This window comes from Procambarus clarkii, chromosome 80 (assembly GCF_040958095.1).
Source record: "Procambarus clarkii isolate CNS0578487 chromosome 80, FALCON_Pclarkii_2.0, whole genome shotgun sequence".
NCBI lineage: Eukaryota > Metazoa > Arthropoda > Malacostraca > Decapoda > Cambaridae > Procambarus > Procambarus clarkii.
Genome location: NC_091229.1, coordinates 24,286,788 through 24,311,269, shown reverse-complemented (window position 1 = coordinate 24,311,269; position 24,482 = coordinate 24,286,788). Strand labels below are relative to the sequence as shown.

The 24,482-nt window shown below is 43.4% G+C and overlaps 1 protein-coding gene across 4 annotated transcripts in view; it reads left to right on the top strand.

Annotated features, from left to right (window-relative positions):
• Positions 1–23,528, top strand: part of LOC123746341 (paternally-expressed gene 3 protein) — a 218,944-nt gene extending 195,416 nt beyond the window's left edge. For all 4 annotated transcript variants that reach the window (XM_069314977.1, XM_045727794.2, XM_069314976.1 and 1 more), the window contains 6 exons: positions 6,334–6,410; positions 10,161–10,261; positions 11,291–11,443; positions 12,488–12,603; positions 20,315–20,469; positions 21,816–23,528. In XM_069314977.1, the coding sequence (XP_069171078.1) occupies positions 6,334–6,410; positions 10,161–10,261; positions 11,291–11,443; positions 12,488–12,603; positions 20,315–20,469; positions 21,816–21,974 (761 nt within the window). In that variant the 3' untranslated portion in view covers positions 21,975–23,528. The remainder of the gene's footprint in view (positions 1–6,333; positions 6,411–10,160; positions 10,262–11,290; positions 11,444–12,487; positions 12,604–20,314; positions 20,470–21,815) is intronic.
• Positions 23,529–24,482: the final 954 nt, after the last annotated feature.

The window sequence follows — 24,482 nt, the reverse complement described above, 5'->3', positions numbered from 1 at the left end:
GACGGACTGACGGTTCTTAAGGTGGCGTTTGTGGGGCGTATACTCACGACGCACCCCTAGGGGGTCCCCGGCATGATCGGCAATAGCTTCCTGTTGGGTGCCCTGCCTCTAATTGTGGCTCCATGGTGGGTGTGAGGGCACATTCGTGGATGAATTTCTTTCTCTTCGTCTCTATGTCGATAAATATTTCCGTTGTACCTTCTCAGGCTCGTGGGGTGGGCGACCAAGCCCCCGAGTCGGCCTGTATTGGAAGACCAGGCTCTGTAGCTCCCGCTGCGTTGGGCCCCGACCTTGCTTCTCCTTTGACCGTCCTGACTTCTTCCCCCAGCTCCCCTCCCTCCTCTGTAGTTGGGTCGAGCCTCCAGCCCCCAGTGGAGACCACTTCATCCCCTGGTGCGGCTAAGTCTCTCGTTGTGACTACTGCGCCTTTTAACCCCTTTCTCTCTCGGGGTTCTCAACGCCGTTTGCGCCCCGGCCGCACTCGCTCGATTCCTTCCCGTATTGCCGTGTATCAGGCCTTGTTTGGTCCCGCTTCATGGGCCAAATACTTTGATCTCCTCCCTCTTGATTCTGCGCCTCCTGACGATTTCTCCCTCCATTGGCATCTTGTTGATTCCGTGGATGCGTCTGTTACCTTCAACCCCACTCGTCTCGGTACACGTGTCGTTGCTGCTCCTTCTCAGGATGCAGCTTCCCGCTTGGCAGCCTTGTCTTGCCTTGGCGAGATCCCTGTTCGGGTCTCCAAGAATGTTCAGATGAATGCCAGTGTTGGCACTATTCTCCTCCCGCCCCATGTTGCAACCGGTGCTCGGAATCTGCAGGATTGCCACGATGATATTCGGCATATCCTTGATGCCCAAAGCCATTCTATCCTCCAGGTTGACTCGTTTACTCGTCCCCCTCGTGGTCGTTGCCGTCAACCCCTTCGTGTTGTGAAGATCACCTTTGATGGTAGGACCCTTCCATCCTCTGTCATTCTTGCTGGTGCTAGGTGCTCTGTCCAGGAGTATGTTCCTTCTCCTCGGCTTTGTAACAAGTGCTGGAGGTTTGGGCATGGTGCCCTCCGCTGCTCTGGGACTGTCTCTCTCTCTGTCCTTTGTGTGGGGGTGAAGGTCACTCTAAGTCGGAGTGCACTTCTCCCCAAGCTCGCTGCCTCAACTGCGGTGAGGCCCATCCTACCTTCTCCCGTGCCTGTATCCATTACAAGCTTGAGGCGGCCATCCTCAACTTGAAGCACTGAGAGCATTTATTTTTTCCTGAGGCGAGGCGCCAGGTTCGCCGGCTCTCGCCTTATACTAACGTCTCTTATGCTCGCGTGTTGCGCACTTCCTCTCCTCGTCCTTCCCTCCTTCCTCAGACTCACAACTGTTTCCGGCCCTTGGACCCTGATACGCCCACTATCCCCTCCTCTGTTTCTTTGAGTTCTGTCCCGAAGGGTCCCCTTCCTGGTCCTCTGTCTGGGGTTCCCCTTCTTTTTACCCGGTCTGTCGTGTCTCCTGTGTCTTCTTCCTCGTCTCCCTCTGATCCTCCTTCCCATCCTCTTCCTCCATCTATTGGCTCTCCCCGCCGCCTGTCGGTGCAGGGGGATGTCCATCACTCTCCTAACGGCCGTCGTGTGTGCTCTCGTTCAGCTCCTCCTGTTGAGACACTGGAATCCGTTGCCCAGTGCGTAGTTGCTGGGATACCGGTCTCTTTAAGTCAGAAGCGTAAGCCTGGCTCCTCTCCTTCCTTCTCCCCGGCAGGTAAGAAGGCTTCGCTTTGTTCCTTGGCCCCTACTTCTGGCTCTGTTACTCCTTCCCCTCCCATTTCTGTGCTTGCGCCCCCTGTTCCTGCTAAGGAGGTTTCTTTGGCCCCTGCTTCCCTTTCGGTTGCTGCTCTTGCTGAGGTGCACTCCCCTCTTTCTACTTCCCCCCTTCCTGCTGCTGTCCTTGACTGCTCCTCTCCGTTGTCTCCTCCTCTTCCTCCTCCTCCTCCTCCTCCAGACCCCGCCCGCCCACCTCTGGTCTGTTCTCCCGCTTCCTTCCCTCCATCTTTGCTCAGTTTACCCATGACCCCTAACCCTGACTTTGCTGACCCTGATCCCGACCCTGATATTCTTTAACGTGCTGTGTTGCTCTTTCGCCTTTGTTTCTTCCTTGTTCTCTGTTGTTATCCTTTCCCTTCTCGTCGATGTCTATTCTTCAATGGAACGTTCGAGGTTATTACGCCAATTTCCTCGAACTCCAACTTCTGATTTCGCGGTTTTCGCCCCTTTGTGTCTGTCTCCAGGAGCCGATGCTTGGTGCTCGTCCTGGTCGTTTTCGTGGCTATTCCTTTCTCTCCCCCCCCCCCAGCCGTTGCTGGGGCTCCTAATTCTTTTGCTCTCTTGATCCGTGCTGATGTTTCATTTGTTCCTTTACTTTTTCCTTTGCCTCTCCATTGTTCTGCTGCTTGTATCTTTGTGGGGAAATGGTACACAGTTTGTTCCATTTATCTCCCCCCGAGTGTCCCGCTTTCTCTTCCTGATTTGAAACACCTCTTGAACTCCTTGCCGGAGCCTGTGCTCCTGCTGGGTGACTTCAATTGTCGTCATTCTCTTTGGGGTGATGTTCTGACGAATACCCGGGGTCGCCTTCTTGAGGCGTTTCTCCTCTCTTCTTCCTTGTCTCTTCTGAATTCTGGTGAGCCCACTCATTTGGACTCTCGGACTCACGCCTTTTCCTGTATTGATCTTTCTCTCTGCTCTTCTTCTCTTTACTTAGATTTCACATGGCGGGTTCTTGATGACCTCCATCGCAGTGATCTTTTCCCTATCCTTGTTTCCTTTTTCTTGTTTCGCTCTTCCCTCTCTTTTCCTAGGTGGCAGTTTGCTAAAACGGACTGGAACCTATTTACCCTCAGTGCTGCTCTCTCTGACCTCTCCTTTCTGCCTCTCCCTCGCGCACTCCTCCTTTTTCATGACACTGTCTTCGATGCTGCCCTCTGCTCTATTCCTCGCTCTTCCTCTCAGGGTCCACGGAAGTGCGTTCCCTGGTGGAATGCGGACTGTGATCGGGCTGTCCGGTGTAAGCGTGCAGCCTGGAAGAGACACCGCCGTCGGCAGATGACCGATTCTTTTCTTTTCTTTCGGAAAGCGAGTGCGGTGGCCCGTAGGGCCATCCTTATGGCTAAACGTGACTGTTGGACTTCTTATGTCTCCACAATTACGTCCGAAACTCCCCTGCCACAGATCTGGAAGCGTATCCGCAAGATTGCGGGTAAGTTCGTTCCCGATGTTTCCTCGGTCCTTCACCTCCGTGGTACTCTTGTGGCGGACCCGTTGCAGGTCGCTACCAAACTGGGTTCTCACTTTTCTTCTGTTAGCTCTGGTCTTCATCTTCCCCAATCTTTCCTTCTTCGTAAACCTGTACTTGAGTCTCGTCCTTTAGATTTCTGCACTCGTCTTCGACTTTCCTATAACGATCCCTTCTCTCTCTCTGAACTTCGTTCTGCCCTGGCCCTCTGCGGTTCTACGGCGGCGGGCTCCGATGGTATTCATTATGAGATGCTTCGCCATCTCCCTCCGTGCACATCTCAGTATTTACTGAGTCTGTATAATCGGATCTGGGAGTCGTCGTCAGTCCCAGAGGACTGGCTCGATGCCGTTGTCCTCCCTATTCACAAACCAGGGTGTCTGGGAACTTCCCCTAAGGACTTTCGCCCTATTGCCCTCACAAGTTGTGTCTGCAAACTCTTTGAACGTATGGTTAACGTTCGTCTGATGTGGTTCCTGGAACACCATCACCTCCTCTCCCCTTCTCAATTTGGTTTCCGCAAGTGCCGCAGCACGACAGATGTCCTGGTGAACTTGGAGGTCTATATTCGTACTGCTTTTGCTGCGAGGACCTCTGTTGTTGCCGTCCTTTTTGACCTGGAAAAGGCTTACGACACCACTTGGCGATATCATATTCTGTCCCAGCTTCATTCTTTTGGCCTTCGTGGTCATCTCCCTCACTTTCTCCGCAGCTTCCTGCCGCGTCGTTCCTTTCGGGTGCGCATTGGTACCACTCTCTCTGCCTCTTTTCAGCAGTACGAAGGTGTGCCCCAGGGTAGTGTTCTGAGCACGACTCTTTTTCTTGTTGTCCTCAATGGTCTTCTTTCCTCTTCCTTCAGGTCTCTTCTCCGCTCTCTATGTCGATGATCTTACCCTTTGCTGTCAGAATGATGATTCGCCTCTCCTTCAGCGCCGGCTTCAACTTGCGATTGATGCCGTGTCGTCTTGGGCCACCGATCATGGCTTCAAGTTCTCTACTTCTAAGACTTGTGCCATGTCTTTTACTAGGAAACGGGTCGTTCTTCGTCCCTCTTTGTCACTTTATGGTCATCCCATTGAGTACAAAGATTCCGCGAAGCTTTTGGGGTTATTCCTTGACACTCGTTTGTCTTGGTCTCCCCATATCTCTTACCTCCGTGTTGAGTGCTCTAAGGCCCTTGCCCTCCTTCAGGTATTGTCCCATACTTCTTGGGGGGCGGATAGGCGCACTCTCTTTGCTTTACATTCCTCTCTCGTCCTGTCTAAGCTCGATTATGGTTGCCTTGCTTACTCATCTGCTTCTCCTTCTACTCTTCGCCGTCTTGATGCTTTGCACCATACTGGGTTGCGCCTCAGTTCTGGTGCCTTTCGTTCGACACCCGTCCTTAGCTTGTATGTTGACACTGGCTTCCTGTCTCTCCAGGACCGCCGTGATCGCTACTGTCTTCGCTATCTTGCGCAATCCTTACAACATCCTTCCTCTCGCCTCTGTCGTGCTTTAACTTTTACCCCTCCTGCAGTTCCTGTTCCTCTTCACCACCACCCTCTTTCTGTCCGGTTATCTCGCTTACAGGATTCTCTTTCCGTTCGTGTTTCTAATGTTTCTCCTCATGTTGTTCCTTCTTTGCCCCTGTGGAGAGTCCCCCTTCCGCAGTTTTGTACATCCTTAACCCGCATCACTAAAGCTTTTACCCCTCCTACGTTTCTAAAACGCCTTTTCCTTGAGCACTTTTCTTCTCACTCCCGCTCCGTTTCTGTCTTCACTGATGGGTCTAAGTCTGCGGACGGTGTTGGCTACTCTGTTGTTTTTCCTGATCACACTTATATGTGTTGTTTACCTCCGGAGACTAGCATCTTTACAGCGGAGCTTTATGCTATTCTCTATGCTCTTCGTCTCCTGCTTTCTCGTTGTCAGTCTTCCTTTGCAGTTGATGTTGACTTGCGTAGTGCCCTCATGGCTCTCGGGTCCTTTAATCCGGTTCATCCAGTAGTTGTCGAGATCCAGCGTTGGCTGTTTCTTGTCCACAGTAAATTTAAGTCGGTTGAGTTTTATTGGGTTCCCAGCCATATTGGTTTGTCTTTAAATGAGCATGCGGATGCTGCCGCCAAGGAAGCTGTCCACTCTTGTCCCATCTCTCGTAAAGGTATTCCATATTCCAACTTTTACCCGGTTATCCATTACTCCATTCTTACCCGTTGGCAGGCTTCTTGGTTGTCTGTTACTGGTAACAAACTTCGTACTCTTAAATGTTGTGTTTCCTCGTGGCCATACTCCTGCCACCGTAACCGACGATGGGAAACAGCTCTGGCGAGGTTGCGTATTGGCCATACTCGCTTAACCCATGGTCACTTGATGGAGCACCGCCCTGCTCCTTATTGTCCTAATTGCATTGTCCCTCTTACGGTCGTGCATGTCATTCTTGAATGTCCTGACTTCCAGGACGAGCGTGTGTCTTGGTTTCCGACCGCCCCTCGTAGTCGCCTGTCCCTCAATGAAATTCTTGGTGACTCGGATACTTTTGATATCGTTCGCCTTATGCGTTTTTGTTCTCGTATTGGCATCCTTGGTGATATTTAGTGCCCTCTGATTATTCCGCACTTTGATGGTGCTACATAGCCTTCCCGGTTTGGTGCCTTCTTTTGATAATTACTTACTTGAACCATGTCAGTCCACCTTACCTCTCTAGGAGCTCAGATTCATGAAGCAGTTACGCAAGCACTTACGAAGCTGTGCATCTTTTCTCAATCTTTAGCGGCTTTGTTTACAATTATTAAACAGTTAATGAGCTCCGAAGCACCAGGAGGCTGTTTATAACAATAACAACAGTTGATTGGGAAGTTTTCATGCTTGTAAACTGTTTAATAAATGTAACCAAAGCCGTCAAAGATTGAGGAAAGATGTACACGTTCGTAAGTACATGCGTAACGGCTTCGTGAATCTGACTCCAGGCTGAGCGGCAGTATCGTTAACAATACGGCGCATTGTGCAATGAGAACAGGTTGTAAACTACATGCATATTGCTCGACATAACAGCTTACTAACTCCCTCCCTCTCTCCGTAGTCTGTGGTGTTCCAGTCTACCCGACGGCGAGGATCGTGGGAGGGAACGAGGCCGCCTTTGGAGAGTGGCCGTGGCAGGTGAGGGGACCCCTCGCACGAAACCTCTACATCTTGGCTCAATCGTGGCGGCTTAGTCCGTATTTATTAAGCAGTTCAGTACATGTAAACAAAGCTGCCATTATTGATGACAGATGTACAGGTGTCGTAAGTGTGTAGTGAATTGATTGATGAGTCCTGCCCTTGATGTCAATACTTATATTTACAAAAGAACAAAAATATCACACAGTTGAACCATCATAACTTTTGGAGAACTTTTTGGTATAACTTCATGAAGTAATTTATATTAAATGTTACTTACACTTGTCATTATGTCAGTGCTGCTGAGGACGACTAAGGTAAGCTCTACGACGTTGTTCACCCACACGTATACATACATACATACACATATACATATATGAAAATCATTTTGTGGCATTAGAGTGACTTGAACTCGCGACCTCATGATTCCGAGACGCCTGCGTTAACTGACGTAGCCACGATGGTACAACAGTTGACCCATCCAGAACTTTATTGAGTTCTCTGGAAGGTTCTGGAGGCCCCGAACCGGAACGCATCCAGGGCTTTACCTGGGTTTCAGTTCGGCCCCCCAAAAACCTCACAGAGAACTCTGTAGTAGATTTCTGTGTTGGTCGACTTTTGTACCATCGTGGCTGAGTCGGTTAAGGCAGGCGTCTGGGAATCACCAACACGCGGGTTCCAGTCACTCCATTCCCTTAAAATAGTTGTCAATGATATATCAAGCCAATGTGATTTCATTGCGAACATATATTTTTCAGTGTCAGAGTAGTTAACAAGTGGAATGCACTAGGAAATGTGGTGGAGGCTGACTCCATACACAGCTTTAAGTGTAGATATGATAGAGCCCAGTAGGCTCAGGAATCTGTACACCAGTGGATTGACAGTTGAGAGGCGGGACCAAAGAGCTAGAGCTCAACCCCCGCAAGCACAATTAGGTGAGTACATACATACACGTGCACATAAACATATATACATACATACATACATACATACATACATTCATACATACATACATACATACATACATACATACATACATACATACATACATACATACATACATACATATATATATACATATATATATATATATATCATACATACATACATACATACATATATATATATATATATATATATATATATATATATATATATATATCATACATACATACATACATACATACATACATATATATATATATACATATATATATATATGAATGAAAACTCACACCCCAGAAGTGACTCGAACCCATACTCCCAGAAGCAACGCAACTGGTAACTACAGGGCGCCTTAATCCGCTTGACCATCACGGCCGTCAAAAGGAAGTGATAGCCGAGGCTATTTGAGCCACTTCCCCGACGGCAACTCGGATGGTAATCTTGGGCATAGCATTTCACCAAATCACCTCATTCTTTGGGGCACACGTGAGGAACACAAATGCGAACAAGCCTGAATGGTCCCCAGGACTATATGCGAATGAAAACTCACACCCCAGAAGTGACTCGAACCCATACTCCCAGAAGCAACGCAACTGGTAACTACAGGGCGCCTTAATCCGCTTGACCATCACGGCCGTCAAAAGGAAGTGATAGCCGAGGCTATTTGAGCCACTTCCCCGACGGCAACTCGGATGGTAATCTTGGGCATAGCATTTCACCAAATCACCTCATTCTTTTGGGGCACACGTGAGGAACACAAATGCGAACAAGCCTGAATGGTCCCCAGGACTATATGCGAATGAAAACTCACACCCCAGAAGTGACTCGAACCCATACTCCCAGAAGCAACGCAACTGGTAACTACAGGGCGCCTTAATCCGCTTGACCATCACGGCCGTCAAAAGGAAGTGATAGCCGAGGCTATTTGAGCCACTTCCCCGACGGCAACTCGGATGGTAATCTTGGGCATAGCATTTCACCAAATCACCTCATTCTTTGGGGCACACGTGAGGAACACAAATGCGAACAAGCCTGAATGGTCCCCAGGACTATATGCGAATGAAAACTCACACCCCAGAAGTGACTCGAACCCATACTCCCAGAAGCAACGCAACTGGTAACTACAGGGCGCCTTAATCCGCTTGACCATCACGGCCGTCAAAAGGAAGTGATAGCCGAGGCTATTTGAGCCACTTCCCCGACGGCAACTCGGATGGTAATCTTGGGCATAGCATTTCACCAAATCACCTCATTCTTTGGGGCACACGTGAGGAATGTTTGGGGCACATCCGAGTTGCCGTCGGGGAAGTGGCTCAAATAGCCTCGGCTATCACTTCCTTTTGACGGCCGTGATGGTCAAGCGGATTAAGGCGCCCTGTAGTTACCAGTTGCGTTGCTTCTGGGAGTATGGGTTCGAGTCACGTCTGGGGTGTGAGTTTTCATTCGCATATAGTCCTGGGGACCATTCAGGCTTGTTCGCATTTGTGTTCCTCACGTGTGCCCCAAAGAATGAGGTGATTTGGTGAAATGCTATGCCCAAGATTACCATCCGAGTTGCCGTCGGGGAAGTGGCTCAAATAGCCTCGGCTATCACTTCCTTTTGACGGCCATGATGGTCAAGCGGATTAAGGCGCCCTGTAGTTACCAGTTGCGTTGCTTCTGGGAGTATGGGTTCGAGTCACTTCTGGGGTGTGAGTTTTCATTCGCATATAGTCCTGGGGACCATTCAGGCTTGTTCGCATTTGTGTTCCTCACGTGTGCCCCAAAGAATGAGGTGATTTGGTGAAATGCTATGCCCAAGATTACCATCCGAGTTGCCGTCGGGGAAGTGGCTCAAATAGCCTCGGCTATCACTTCCTTTTGACGGCCGTGATGGTCAAGCGGATTAAGGCGCCCTGTAGTTACCAGTTGCGTTGCTTCTGGGAGTATGGGTTCGAGTCACTTCTGGGGTGTGAGTTTTCATTCGCATATAGTCCTGGGGACCATTCAGGCTTGTTCGCATTTGTGTTCCTCACGTGTGCCCCAAAGAATGAGGTGATTTGGTGAAATGCTATGCCCAAGATTACCATCCGAGTTGCCGTCGGGGAAGTGGCTCAAATAGCCTCGGCTATCACTTCCTTTTGACGGCCGTGATGGTCAAGCGGATTAAGGCGCCCTGTAGTTACCAGTTGCGTTGCTTCTGGGAGTATGGGTTCGAGTCACTTCTGGGGTGTGAGTTTTCATTCGCATATAGTCCTGGGGACCATTCAGGCTTGTTCGCATATATATATATATATATATATATATATATATATATATATATATATATATATATATATATATATATATATATATATATATATATATATATCATACATACATACATACATACATACATACATACATACATACATACATACATACATATATATATACATATATATATATATATATATATATATATATATATATATATATATATATATATATGTATATATATATATATATATATATATATATATATATATATATATATATATATATATATATATTAAATACGTTAAATATGTAGTCATTTAGGCTAACGAGGAGCGTTTAAACCACGACTCTCCTACACATCTGTATGCTTCCTATGACTCACCTACACATCTGTAGGCCTCCCATGACTCACCTACACATCTGTATGCCTCCCATGACTCACTTACACACCTGTATGCCTCCCATGACTCACTTCCATACCTGTCGTCCTCATACCCACTTTAATTATACACCTGTCTCTCGCAGCAACAGGTGTGGTAACAGGGGTGTCCGTTCCTTCCCCTACAGGTGTCTCTGAGACAGTGGCGACAGGTGACGTTCCTACACAAGTGTGGCGCCGCGCTCCTGAACGAGAACTGGGCCATCACAGCTGCTCACTGCGTCGAAAAGTGAGTGGGTTACCGAGCACATAGTTCACAGTTACCTGAGTTTGTTTGATGGCCTAACCTAACCTAACCAAGACTAAACTAATCTATCCAAATCTAACCTATCCTGACATGACCTAGCCTAACCTTACGTAACTTAACCTAACCTAACCTAACATGACCTAGCCTAACCAAACCTAACCTAACCTAATATGACCTAGCCTAACCAAACCTAACCTAACCTAACCTAACACGACCTAGCCTAACCAAACCTAACCTAAACTAACCTAACCTAACCTAACTTAACCTAACATGACCTAGCCTAACCTAACATGACCTAACCTAACCTAACCTAACCTAACCTAACCTAACCTAACCTAACCTATCCAACCTTACCTAACCTAGCTTAACCTAAACATGACCTAGCCTAACCTAACATGACCTAACCTAACCTAACCTAACCTAACCTAACCTATCCAACCTTACCTAACCTAACTAACCTAACATGACCTAGTCTAACCTAACCTAGCCTTATCTAGCCTGGACTAACCAAGCCTTATCTAGCCTGGACTAACCAAGCCTTATCTAGCCTGGACTGACATACTAGAAAATGATCAGAAGTAACCGTCACGTAATCTACCCCCATCAACTAACCAGCCCATCTACCCCATCAACTAACTACCCCAACTACCTCATCAACTAACCACCCCATCTACCCCATCAACTAACTACCCCAACTACCTCATCAACTAACCACCCCATCTACCACATCAACTAACCACCCCCATCTATCCAATCAGCTAACCACCCCATCTATCCAATCAGCTAACCACCCTATCTATCCAATCAGCTAACCACCCCCATCTATCCAATCAGCTAACCACCCCATCTATCCAATCAGCTAACCACCCCATCTCTCCAATCAGCTAATCACCCCATCTATCCAATCAGCTAATCACCCCATCTATCCAATCAGCTAACCACCCCCATCTATCCAATCAGCTAACCACCCTATCTATCCAATCAGCTAACCACCCCTCCTTCTATCCACAGCTTACAGCCAGAACAGCTGCTTCTAAGGCTAGGAGAGTTCGACCTGGAGCGGACAGACGAGCCGTATCCCTACGCTGAGAGGAAGGTCCAGATCATCGCTACCCATCCCAAGTTCGACCCCCGCACCTTCGAGTTCGACCTTGCCCTCCTGAGGTAAAGTGTGCTTGCCGGTACTTGCAGAGGTAGATGGTAGAGTCGGGGTGGTTGGTAGAGGCGGGTGGTAAATGATCTATCGCAGGGTAAAGAGGATGTGCTTGGGATAGATAAGGTAGAATGTGTGTTTTGCTAAATATGGAAATTTTATGTGAAGAAATTTGCTTGTACATACATGAAAATGTAGTTAATACGACATGAACAACAACTATAATGAAGCCATATATAGATAGAACAAATACACAAAGGCCGTGACGAGGATTCGAACCTACGTCCGAGAGCATCCCAGACGCTGCCTTGATCGACTGAGCTACGACATGGTATAAGAACTGCAACCGGGAAATTTTCTTGATTTACCAACAGATCCTCCAGTCTCTCCAAGACACAAACCAGGGTTTGGAGCAATTCCCCCAAGCACTCGGACTATGTCAATTGGCTGTTCTACGTTTTAGCCCTTACGCCCTTACGCCCTTACGAAGGGCGTAAGGGCTAAGAGGTAGAACGGCCTATTGACATAGCTCGAGTGCTTGGGGGAATTGCGCCAAACCCCTTGTTTGTGTCTCGGAGAGACTGCAGGATCCGTTGGTAAATCAAGAAAATTTCCCGGTTGCAGTTCTTATACCATGTTGTAGCTCAGTCGATTAAGGCAGCGTCTGGGATGCTCTCGGACGTAGGTTCGAATCTTCGTCACGGCCCTTGTGGATTTGTTCTTTTGATGCATCACGCTATTGTGATTTATGTGTGTAATATATAGATAGATAGATCCAGAGATAAGCATATATACGTGGAGAATTATAACGGCGATAATAGAGAGCTCTTCACGTGAAGGGAGGCGCATGGTATATGAACACAGAGCGTGCCCGCGAGTGCACACACACACACACACACACACACACACACACACACACACACACACACACACACACACACACACACACACACACACACAATAAAATCAAAATAAGCTTGCCTGTTGAAAGGTTCACAAGCAAGCAAAACAATGGCCTCATATATGTTGTTCTAACTGTGACTTGCCTGCGACAGGTTCTACGAACCGGTCAGCTTCATGCCCAATATCATCCCCATCTGTGTACCTCAGGACGACTACAGCTTCCTCAACGACACTGGCTACGTAACAGGCTGGGGAAGGCTTTACGAAGGTGAGTTGCAGTCGAGGAGCCACAGGTCGACCTCGAGTCTGGGGTCTTGAGGTCGACCTCCAGTGTCTTGTAACGTACTAAGATTACAGTTTCCTTATAGTATCCTGTTTCATTACGATTACAGAGTTTCCCTGCGGTGTTTTCGACCATAATAAGTTTAAAAAAAATTCCATGTGATAGCTTAGCTTTCGTGAAGGATTTTTACAGAATCGCCAGCGAACACCTCACTGGTGAAAACTTTACAAATTTATTCCCGAAGGATGACTAACTTTAGGAGCACTAACAGCTTTCTATAAGTGTGACTTCTACAACTTTCCGATCAGCCTATGTACATGCTCTTTGTCCCTGAGAGTGGGAATTATTACAACATAAAATAAGAATACCTATCGCATGGGAAACAGAGATCCACTGAACATGAGAGAGAGTGCCAGTTTATTTGCCCTTACAACAGGTAAAAAGCTTAGCAATCAACTGATGATATTTACTTTCGGGTTACAGAAGAAGTTTGCAGAAAGGGACAATATTTTTTGGGTTTATATAATTGCAATTAAATCTTCATAATACACTACAAAATTATTGTAAAATATACTCTTAAATCCAGAGTAAACAACAGGTGTCTCTCAGATCTTTTTGTGGTATGTCACTCTCTAATTTACAAGTTTGGATAATATGTAGAATTGTTGATAAAATTATTAGGCAATGACATGGGCTCAACCTGGCTACTAAGGAGCCCAGAGACGCAAGTTCGATCCCATTTCATTGCCTCGCCTCCACACTGGCTTCACCTTGCTACTAAAGAGCCCAGAGGCGCAAATATCTGACCTATTTCATTGTATATGTAGTGTGCTTCACTCTGGCCTATGTCATTGTATATGTTGTATGCTTCACTATCTGACCTATTTCATTATACAAGTAGAGTTTACTTCACCATCTGTTCTATTTCATTAGACATATAGAGGCTTATCTCACTATCTGTCCAATTTCATTGTAAATGCAGAGTTTACCTCCCCATTGACCACAGTAGATTAAAGCCTGTCACTAATCCTCACACCATAATACCTGGCAAATGTAGGTACCGTCTGTACCATAGTACCAGTATAAGGTATGATCTGTTCCATCTGGTCAATGTAGGGTACAGTTTGTAGCCTCTGGTAAGTGTAGGGTACAGTTTGTAACCTCTGGTCAGTGTTGGGTACAGTTTGTAACCTCTGGTCAGTGTAGGGTACAGTTTGTAACCTCTGGTCAGTGTAGGGTACAGTTTGTAACCTCTGGTCAGTGTAGGGTACAGTTTGTAACCTCTGGTCAGTGTAGGGGACAGTTAGTAACCTCTGGTCAGTATAGGGGACAGTTTGTAACCTCTGGTCAGTATAGGGGACAGTTAGTAACCTCTGGTCAGTATAGGGGACAGTTTGTAACCTCTGGTCAGTATAGGGGACAGTTTGTAACCTCTGGTCAGTATAGGGGACAGTTAGTAACCTCTGGTCAGTATAGGGGACAGTTTGTAACCTCTGGTCAGTATAGGGGACAATTTGTAACCTCTGGTCAGTATAGGGGACAGTTTGTAACCTCTGGTCAGTATAGGGGACAGTTTGTAACCTCTGGTCAATATAGGGTACAGTTTGTAGCCTCTGGTCAGTATAGGGGACAGTTTGTAACCTCTGGTCAGTATAGGGGACAGTTTGTAACCTCTGGTCAGTATAGGGGGCAGTTTGTAACCTCTGGTCAGTATAGGGATACATTCTGTACCATACAGAACTGTGTGTGTGTGATAGTTGACACCTTTCACACACAGTGTCTTGTTAACTGCTATCATGACTATCTTGTCTGATTCTGTTATTTCTGCTTCGTTTTCTAATTTCGTAATATGAACTTGAAGCCTAAGGCGAGACTTCGCTAGACTGCAAAATCTTAATCAAAACTGCATTCTCCTGACGCTGGGATTGCATTTACGAGTTTTGCTCTTCAAGCTAATTATTGTGTATGTAGAAGCCAACCTATCCTCCAAAACTGATATAATCAGAGCTATTCTAGACGTAATGTACAAAATATGGACTATTAGACTAAAACAAAAATAAACAAATGTTTTGTACTATAGAAGTACTAAAGTGCACAACAGAAAATGGAACGGATTAACCATAAACCTAACTTAACCTGTTTTACGTCAAAATAAGAAATCCTAACCTACGCAGCCTTATGCTTAATTATCTGTGGTGTACAACCTGTCCTCAAGTGGTTTGAACATGTAGAGTTTACCTCACCCCTTACCTTACTTTGACACGCCCTCTGCGCGTGTCAAGGAAAATGAATTTACCGTAGACCTTTTATATATTTAAACCATCACATTATAATACATTACAATTATAACTCGAGAATATTCTCTGTTTAGGACAATTGTTCACTTTACCTTCGAGGGGTTTGTACCTTCATGGTAATAATTTCCAAACCACTATGTAATTAGCGGTATTATCTACTTCTTAGCTATGATTACTCTACATTAAGGTTAGGTTAGGTTAGGTTAAGGCTAGTTTGGTTAGGTTAAAATAGTGTGTAATTCCCAAACACCATGAAATGTGGAATTTGAAAACCATTTGACCAACCCTTAGAATTTCACATTAAACAAAATCTAAGCCCTTTGGATGTTAGTTTAGTGTGCTAGAAAATAAATTTGCCGAAGACTTATACATTTTAAACCATGAATTTATAATACAAAGCAGTAATAACTCGGGAATATTTTTTGTTTAGGACAATTGTTTACTTGCCAGTTTACAAGTACGCTATGATTGGAACTGTAACATGCCATCCCAAATATCTAAGTAACTACACAGGTGGTGTGAGAGGGAGGTTGGTGTATCGGTCCAATAACTTTACCCTCAGAATGGGCAGACACCATAGTGGTCCTAGAAAAAATTAGATATGGTTTTTGCCTACTTTCTTGGGCCCTCTATAATTTTAATACTATAATGTTCTCTTTTTTGGGGTGCATCTCTCCATTTTATACTACCATTCATGGTAGGTATAGACAGTATACGTTTTAGATACAGGCTCTTACTTACCTAGGAGAAAGGTTATTTCTAATAAAAAAATTGTTAGAAGTAATAAACGTGGCCACATACTAGCCTAGGCATGCTTTTGTCAAGTGTGTGGCCACACACTAGTCTACTGCTCTCAGTACTTTCCCCAAGTTCATAGAGTTTCAAGATTCATTTTTGAATTGAAACTGGTATTCTGCACTAGAAGATTGTGGAAGGTGTGGTGAGTGTGTTCAGGAGCCTTGTTAGCACATCAGCCCGTCGGAGCAACCCTTCCTCCGAATAGACAGTACCTTTTAATACTAAATTGTAATAAGTAAAATCCTGACCGTCCGCATAGCACATAAATAAACTTAATTGTGCTGTTACATTTGCCTCTCCAAACATTCTTTGCATTTTCTGTTAATACACTTAAAGCTTATAGGTTGAAGTTTTCGTGTTAGAATGAATATACACAAGTTTTAAATATATAAAAAAATATTTTTCAGTTTCATTAAACAATAGAGATTTTAGACAAAATTTGAAAATATCCTGAGTTACTTTATAATTTATTGAAAAACATTAGTTTTGTTTTATTAGTTTTATAAAATTATAATATCAATATAGCTATAAGTTAAGTGCTAATTGTAATTAAGAAGCCATAAATGCTATTTACATGCTTGTCCTCCTACACTCCCAAGGTTAGGTTAGGTCGTGGTTTTCTATACAGCTTTTCAGGTAAACACTAATATTCACAATATTTTGGTGCGATGCTGGCGATTAAGTGTATTTATGTACTATGCCGATAGTCAGGAATGTACTTATTACATTTAGTATTAAAACGTACTGTCTATTTCGAGGATGGGCTGTTAATTGTCACAACGTCACATAAATAATGTACTAAATTGATAGAACTTAACCTAACCTTAAGACCCATGCATAGAAAATGTGGTTGTTTGTGAACCGCTGTGAGAGTACAGCATATGTTGTCTTCATGGATTTCGACGTAAAAATACGATGTATTAATCGAGAGAACAGGTTGCCCTGCCCTCTCCCGCTTATGTTCTTGTCAACGATGACCAGTAGGTGACCTGTGGGTGAACTTCGGTGACCTCTGGGTGACCTTTGGTGACCTGTGAGTGACCATTGGTGACCTGTGAGCATCTCTATACGTTCTCTAACTCTGTGTCTTCCTTCACCTTTATCCCAGCACGAGAATCTCTGTGTCTGTATGTATATATATTTTTATATGTATACTTTCTGTATTTACATATCTTTGTATCTGTATTCCTCTAAGTTTGCATTCATTTGCCTGTGTACCTTTGCACGTTTGTATTCTTATGTCTGTGTTGCTGTACCACCTTGCGTGTGTGTGTCTGTACCGCCTTGTGTCTACGCACCTGTGCAGTGTCTCTGCTTCTGTCATACAGTGGACGCCGACCAGAGACGACTCCCAGCAGTAACTTGACCACATTTTAGATTCCGGCAAAACTTGACCCATAAATGTTTAGACTGATAACTTGAAGTTTAATCAAGAACAGAAATTGTTTCCAAATGTATATTTGTTCGTTTTTTGTTGTCATTAATCTCCGCAAACAGTATTACATAGTTTCCCCTTAACTTTTTGTTTCTAAGTAATTGATATGAGTAGGTCTTACTCAAATTACTCAGATACTCAAACTTCCATTTATAAACGTAATTATAATTTTACAGAGTGACAACGTAGTAAATAAAGTAAACGCAAATCATACAAATATTTTGCACAAGACTTTGTATTTAGTTAAATGTAAACTTTGGTTTCAAGCACACAAATTCCTTTCGACTCGACTATTTATATGTGCATTTGTCCAGATTTTAACATTTTATATATAAATATATATATATATATATATATATATATATATATATATATATATATATATATATATATATATATATATATATATATATATATATATATATATATATTTATATAATATAATAATAACCTCTGGCAGAAGTTATTATATATAAATATATAATAACTTCTGCACTAATTAGGTGTTCATTTCAAAAGACTGACATTAAAATAAGCGTAAGGAAGCGCCCGATTGTTTTCCATATATTTCAAGTCATATTCACACTCAATTGTATGATTCCAGTTCCCTAAACAAACTAGAACCCATTCCATAAATCAATGATCCTGATCCCCTGTCTAAACGAGAGAATTGTCTTAATTTCCTGTCTTAAAAACAATGATCTTGATTCCTTGTCTTAAAAGTAATGACCTTGATTTCCTGTTGCACCTAGAATTTTCTTGATTCCCTCTAAAACATTACCTTGACCCCCTATAATAGAAATAATTTACCAACCAGTGTGAAGGACAATAATATGTATATATCTCACTGTTGCTTGTGTGAGTCCTGTTGCTTATTCAGCTTGGTATAAATTGTGAGAACTCGTCTAAATGTTGTGTACATATCTATATAACTGTACAAATGTTGCGAGCTGTATGTAAACAACTGTTTATAAACCCCATCAACTTGGATTTTCACAATGTGGAGAGACCACTGTATACATTGGTCACTCCCTCTTGGAAGGTCAGCTTCGTTGTGACTCTGTACGTGGGCTCAGGTCACTCTAACTTATACATCTGTCCAACTTAACTTTACACAACTGTGCTGTGTCTTGTTTTATCATATTATTATTAAATGTTTTATTATTCCTAAAAACTTTATGTTGATGTTAATTGAACGTTTTGCCCAACGGCCAAGACACACACAGTGAAATATATCTGTGTTAACGCGTAAATCTATGAATAATAAGTCACAAAACTTAATATTTCTTAAGTTAAATATCAAATCAATGCATTGGAATCGAACTCACACCCCTGCGTGTTCCCGAGAAGCCCAGGGACGTGAGTTCAACCCCATTGTATTGCCTCAATATTTTATCACGCAAGTTAATTCTTAAATATATTTGCTAAATGTTCCATGGTTTGCTGCTCTAGTTTATACATCGAAAGGAGAGAGAGGTGTATTGTAGTAAATCCTTCCCATAACGTTTCATAGTGGTTGTCATCGGACTTCTGCTTCCGACTTCTTGTAAGTAGCTGTCGTGGCTTGCAATAATTGGCCAGCGTGAGTTGCTGCCAAACACACGACGAAACTACGACGTTGCTACAACATTCGAACAAGTTTTAACATCTAACAAGTTGTAACCACCAATATATAGCAAGTTGTAGCAACGTTCTAATACGTCATACAAACCTTATAACAAGATGAAGCAACTTTATTACAAGTTGTAACAAGCAGAAAATAGGGACAGTTATGTTGTGTGTTTGCAGGGTAATTCCTTTCTTAAATGAAAACAAACAAATAAATGGTCAGCAATGGAGTTGTAGATGAGTGGATTCACTGGGCAAGTTGCGTAATTAATGTAGATTAATGAAAAAGTTGTACAAATGGGCTGCAGACTATTGTTAGCTGAGAGCAGCTAAGTTGGTGGTAAGTGGCGGTGCCTCGGACGGTCTCTCACGCCAGATATGTTGTGGTCTATTGTATTGGTTTGCTTCTCTTATTCACACCGACTTTAATTGCCTTTGCCAGAATGTGTTGAGAAGTTAGAAGTTAATTTAATTTTTTTTGCTTGGTCTTCACCGCCATTGCTTGTTTATAAGAGGATGAAAATAATTATCACCATTTAACTGAGGGCCACCATCTCTAGTGACCTCAAAGGGGGGCATTAATTATTATTTAGGGTTCTCCCTATTATTCCTGAGGTCCCCCAATTATTCCTGAGGATTAGAAATTACAGCTCAAGATAGCTTGGCACCCCGGCCTTGACTTTATATTATTCGATTTAAGAAGCAACAAATTTATACATTATATTAATTTACACAGACCAAGTGAGGAACAAAACAATTGAAATGGAGTAAACAAAACAGCTGCGGACCAACGCATGTATCGACTCCTACTGTATTTTCGTCAGCCCGTCCTCCAAACAAAGACCCAAAAGTGATTCCATCCTGCCGCCAAACCCCCTGTTTACGAATGAAAAACAGTTTACACAGGACTCAGAACTGCTGACGTTCGAACACTTCCAGAACAATTGCTTCACTGACGATTTCTGTTCGAACCACAACGCTGTAAATTTTTCACCCACGTACTACAAATACAAATAATCGCCAACAGAACCTAAACACCTAACTTAACCTATACCTATATATATGCACAATATGCTAATATTTTATAATATTAATTTATTTTTGAGAAAATTTCCGTTTTGAATGAACAGCAAGTTAACATTGATGAATGCGTCTGTGGGGTCGACCGCTGGATGTAATGGACTTGATTCGAGGACGGGTTGATTTTCGTTTAAATATCAGTTGATTTCAGACTGTTATAATGTTACATCAACTTCACAACACAGAAAAATACCAATCGTGCATAAAATTATTTCAAGAAAGTGTTCTACTTCATGTCTGTATAATCCCGTAATACAAATGTATATGATTTCGATAAATTTGTATACCACGCCCATTATATCATGGTAACTTTTGCTGTGATACACATTATAGGAGAGTCCCCCATCCCCCCTGGAGTGTGAATATTGACTTATTGACAGCCTGTCCGCAGAGCACGACGGACAACGTGACTCAATACTCTACTACGGACTTTCTTGAACTAACTCTCTTCCCCTTCGACTCTCCTCTCTCCTGACAGATGGTCCTCTGCCATCTGTGTTGCAGAATGTCCATGTGCCCGTCATTACCAACCAGCAGTGTGAGAACATGTACAGAGTGGCTGGATATGTGGAACACATTCCCGACATCTTCATATGCGCAGGCTATGAGGGAGGACGGCAAGACTCCTGTGAGGTGAGTCACCCATAAGCTACTTATCGTTTTCTCAAACTCATCTTGAGATTTCGTTTTCTATACCGAAATTTCTAGATGGGTAACACAAATAGTTGTCCGTCCCACTGAACGTGCGTGTGTTCCGCTCTCTTTTCCCCCCACACAATCAAGATGGGCCCCTACATTCACGAATGCAGGAAGTGCCGGTGCCTGTCATAAGCAATAGAGGCTGTGAGAGGATGTTCCTAGCCACTGGAGGGGTTGTGATGGTCCCCGACATTATGATGTGCGCCGGGTACGCGGAAGGTAAACGAGACGCCTGCGAGGTACGTACCTTCCTCCTCCCCAAAACTTTTTCCTCACTTATTTCCAATTTATTTAAATTTCATAATATATTTTCTTTTCAGATAATTATACATAAAGAAAAGACTCGTTATAAAAGTAAAAGAGCTGGAAATTAGGGTCTTTTCTAAGTTGGATTAGGGTATGGTATATCTTAGAGAAGAAAATGGTTACTTTTCAATGGTTAATGATACATGGCCAAAAAGAAGAAGCGGGACTGGGGAAGTGTTATCAATGGAGTGCCCCCCAGGGCTCCGTCCTGGCACCTCTGGTATTTATTATTATAATAATAATAATAATAATAATAATAATAATAATAATAATAATAATAATAGTAATTATAATAATTCTTTATATAGGTAAAAGTACATACTTGCAAAAGGAGTTACAAGCAGAATGTTAGATTTCTCTCACCTGATGCCTCTGTTTACCTATCAGGAAATAGGTACCTTGGAGTATGACAACTGTTGTGGGTTTGATCATCTGAAAGGACAATAGTTGACCTAGGGAAGGGGGGGGGGGACTTTGATTAGCCTAACAGGTTTTCTGTCGTCACATATTAGCCCTTGAGCTAATTATTATTAATTCCATCCCCTTATAAGAACATAAAAATCAAGGTAACTGCAGGAGGCCTATTGACCCATACACTGCAGCTATTTATATCCATCCAATCTCATTCATATATATGTTTACCTTTGCTTGAAACAATCAAGGAATCCTACTTTTATTGTGCCACGCAGTAATTAACTCCACAAATCAACAACCCCTGTTACAGAATCAGTATTTACCCAGGACTTTCCTAAATCTAAATTTATCCAATTTATACGCAGTTTCTATCCTGTCCTTGTATCCCAGTTCCTATCCTGTCCTCATATCCTCTCCTTGTATCCCAACATGTACCATTTAGTCATAGTAGCTTCACTCTCTCTCTTTCTCCTCAGAATTACCCTGCCATTAAGCAGCAGTTAACAAGAGAGTACAGTCTCCCGCACAGTGTGTTAACCCTTGTTGTTGTTGTGTTCCAGGGCGACTCTGGCGGTCCCTTGGTCATCCAGAGGAACGGTGTGTGGAACCTGGCCGGCGTGATCTCCTGGGGGATAGGCTGCGCTCTGCCCAACCAGCCCGGCGTCTACACCAGAATATCAGCATTTAGGGAGTGGATCGAGAAAATTATCGTGTTTTGAAACTTGTTAATTATATTTATATTTAATATTAATATTATTGCTAACACTTCACATGCAATTATCTCGCGGAGGAAATGAGTTATTACAAAAATAAATAATCGCTGTTAATTCTCCAGGGATAATTGTAGCTTTTTTTTTTTAAGCTGTTGAATTTGTTAGTGACTCTCTGGAGAGAATTTGTTTGAATCGGAAATGCATCTTAAGTCATGATTATTATGACTTGTGGAGACAACATGCGATCATTTCTGAAGGAATTATGTGATTTTTAACGTATTTTATATTAGGGGAAGGAAGTTAACATTTGTATTATAAATGAATTGTGACATATTCCTCCATAGGTAAACATCTCTTGCTTGTAGTATTGTTATTTATTTGTTCTGGCTGTGAGTGTTTGTATGTTTGTTTGTTTGTGTGTGTGTATTTATGCGTTTAAAAATGCATGGTTGTTTAATAACTCCTGTTCCCTATTTATTTTGTTCGTGATAATTATTTTGTTAAGTGATCTCCTGGAAGATGTAGGCATTATTTTGACACTTCATAATGGTGTATTTTTTGTATTATTGTTATTGTTATTGTTGTTGTTGTTGTTGTTGTTGGCAGGATGACGCATGCTGATTTTCTCCTCTTTCACCATTTTCATTACTGATCATATAATTATTTGAACAACGGAGAATTGTGAGCACCAAGATAATATTTTGATCTTGACTGATGCAGCTTATCAAGAATAAACATTGACTCAGGTTGATTTGGGCTTGCTGCAATATCTGTGTTTCTTTGTTTGTTTGTGTACATGTGTGTGTGTGATGTAAGGGCCATATATTTATATATACAAGAACTCCCGTGCGGGGTTTTATTGTGTGTATTTCATGTGTATGATGAGCTAAGAGTAGTCACACATGTGTAGTCACATGTGTCCCCAGACTTCCCACTACACCTGCTCCCCTACCAGCTAGCTGACCTGTGATATTTGAGGACCTCTGCCCCGTCCTGTGACCCCCTCCTTCTATGAACCTCACTACCTCCACCCCCCCTTTGTATCTCCCATACCCCCTCACCCCTCGTCGACTCTTGCGTCTCAAACCATCTTGTGATTTAAGGGCATTTTTCCCACCAAGATGATCAGTGAAACCTGAAACTTTCACACGTGTTGCCCCCCTAACATCTGACAGTAGCAAGTTGTCAGGTGTTGCATGTGTTGCCATTTCTGTCCTCTCAAAATACCTTCACCCCTCCAGGTGTTGTTTTTTAACCCCTCAATTTGTGTGTCACCTCCCCCCCATCACCCTCCCTCTTCCATGGGCAACTGTTATTTATACGAATCAGGTTTAGCTCCTTTATATATACATATATATATATATATATATATATATATATATATATATATATATATATATATATATATATATATATATATTATGATGCATTTTTAATTTATTGAACATTTGTAAGATAGTGTCTTGTGCGAGATTTTGTACTTCTTTCCGAGCGCTCTTAACCTGGCCCCAGAGGTTAGGATATGTTGTGTACATAATATAATTAAAAAATGATGTTTGCTCGGTTTGTTTACATAGAGATCCTTCATCTTACTCAATTCTGGAGTCCCACAGGCTGGGGGGTCCAGAAGGACTGCCCTCGTAGCGGAGGATCGTGTAATCTACAGTACAGTGCTGGGTTGTGTGACTCTGATAGACTTTGTCTGAGACCAGAGATGCCAAGGATTACACCGACAATGTCTTATAAGACCATTCGCCGGTCGGCCGAGTGGACAGCATGCTGGACTTATGATCCTGTGGTCCCGGGTTCGATCCCGGGCGCCGGCGAGAAACAATGGGTAGAGTTTCTTTCACCCTATGCCCCTGTTACCTAGCAATAAAAATAGGTACCTGGGTGTTAGTCAGCTGTCACGGGCATCTTCCTGGGGGTGGAGGCCTGGTCGGGGACCGGGCCGCGGGGACACTAAAGCCCCAAAATCATCTCAAGATAACCATTGTGAGCATAAGACGTCCCATTGACATAATGCCTCACAAGACGTCCCAATCACTCAATGCCTCACAAGACGTCCCAAGCACTCAATGCCTCACAAGACGTTCCAATCACTCAATGCCTCACAAGACGTCCCAATCACTCAATGTCTCAGAAGACGTCCCAATCACTCAATGCCTCACAAGACGTCCAAATCACTCAATGCCTCACAAGACGTCCCAATCACCCAATGCCTCACACGACGTCCCAATCACCCAATGCCTCACAAGACGTCCCAATCTCTGAATGCCTCACACGACGTCCCAAACACTCAATGCCTCACAAGACGTCCCAATCACTCAATGCCTCACAAGACGTCCCAATCACTCAATGTCTCACAAGACGTCCCAATCACTCATTGCCTCACAATGTGTATAAGGGTATATATATATATATATATATATATATATATATATATATATATATACTATACGCACAAGTGTATTAGCGTGCTTAGACACCCTAATACACCTGAATTAGGTGGTT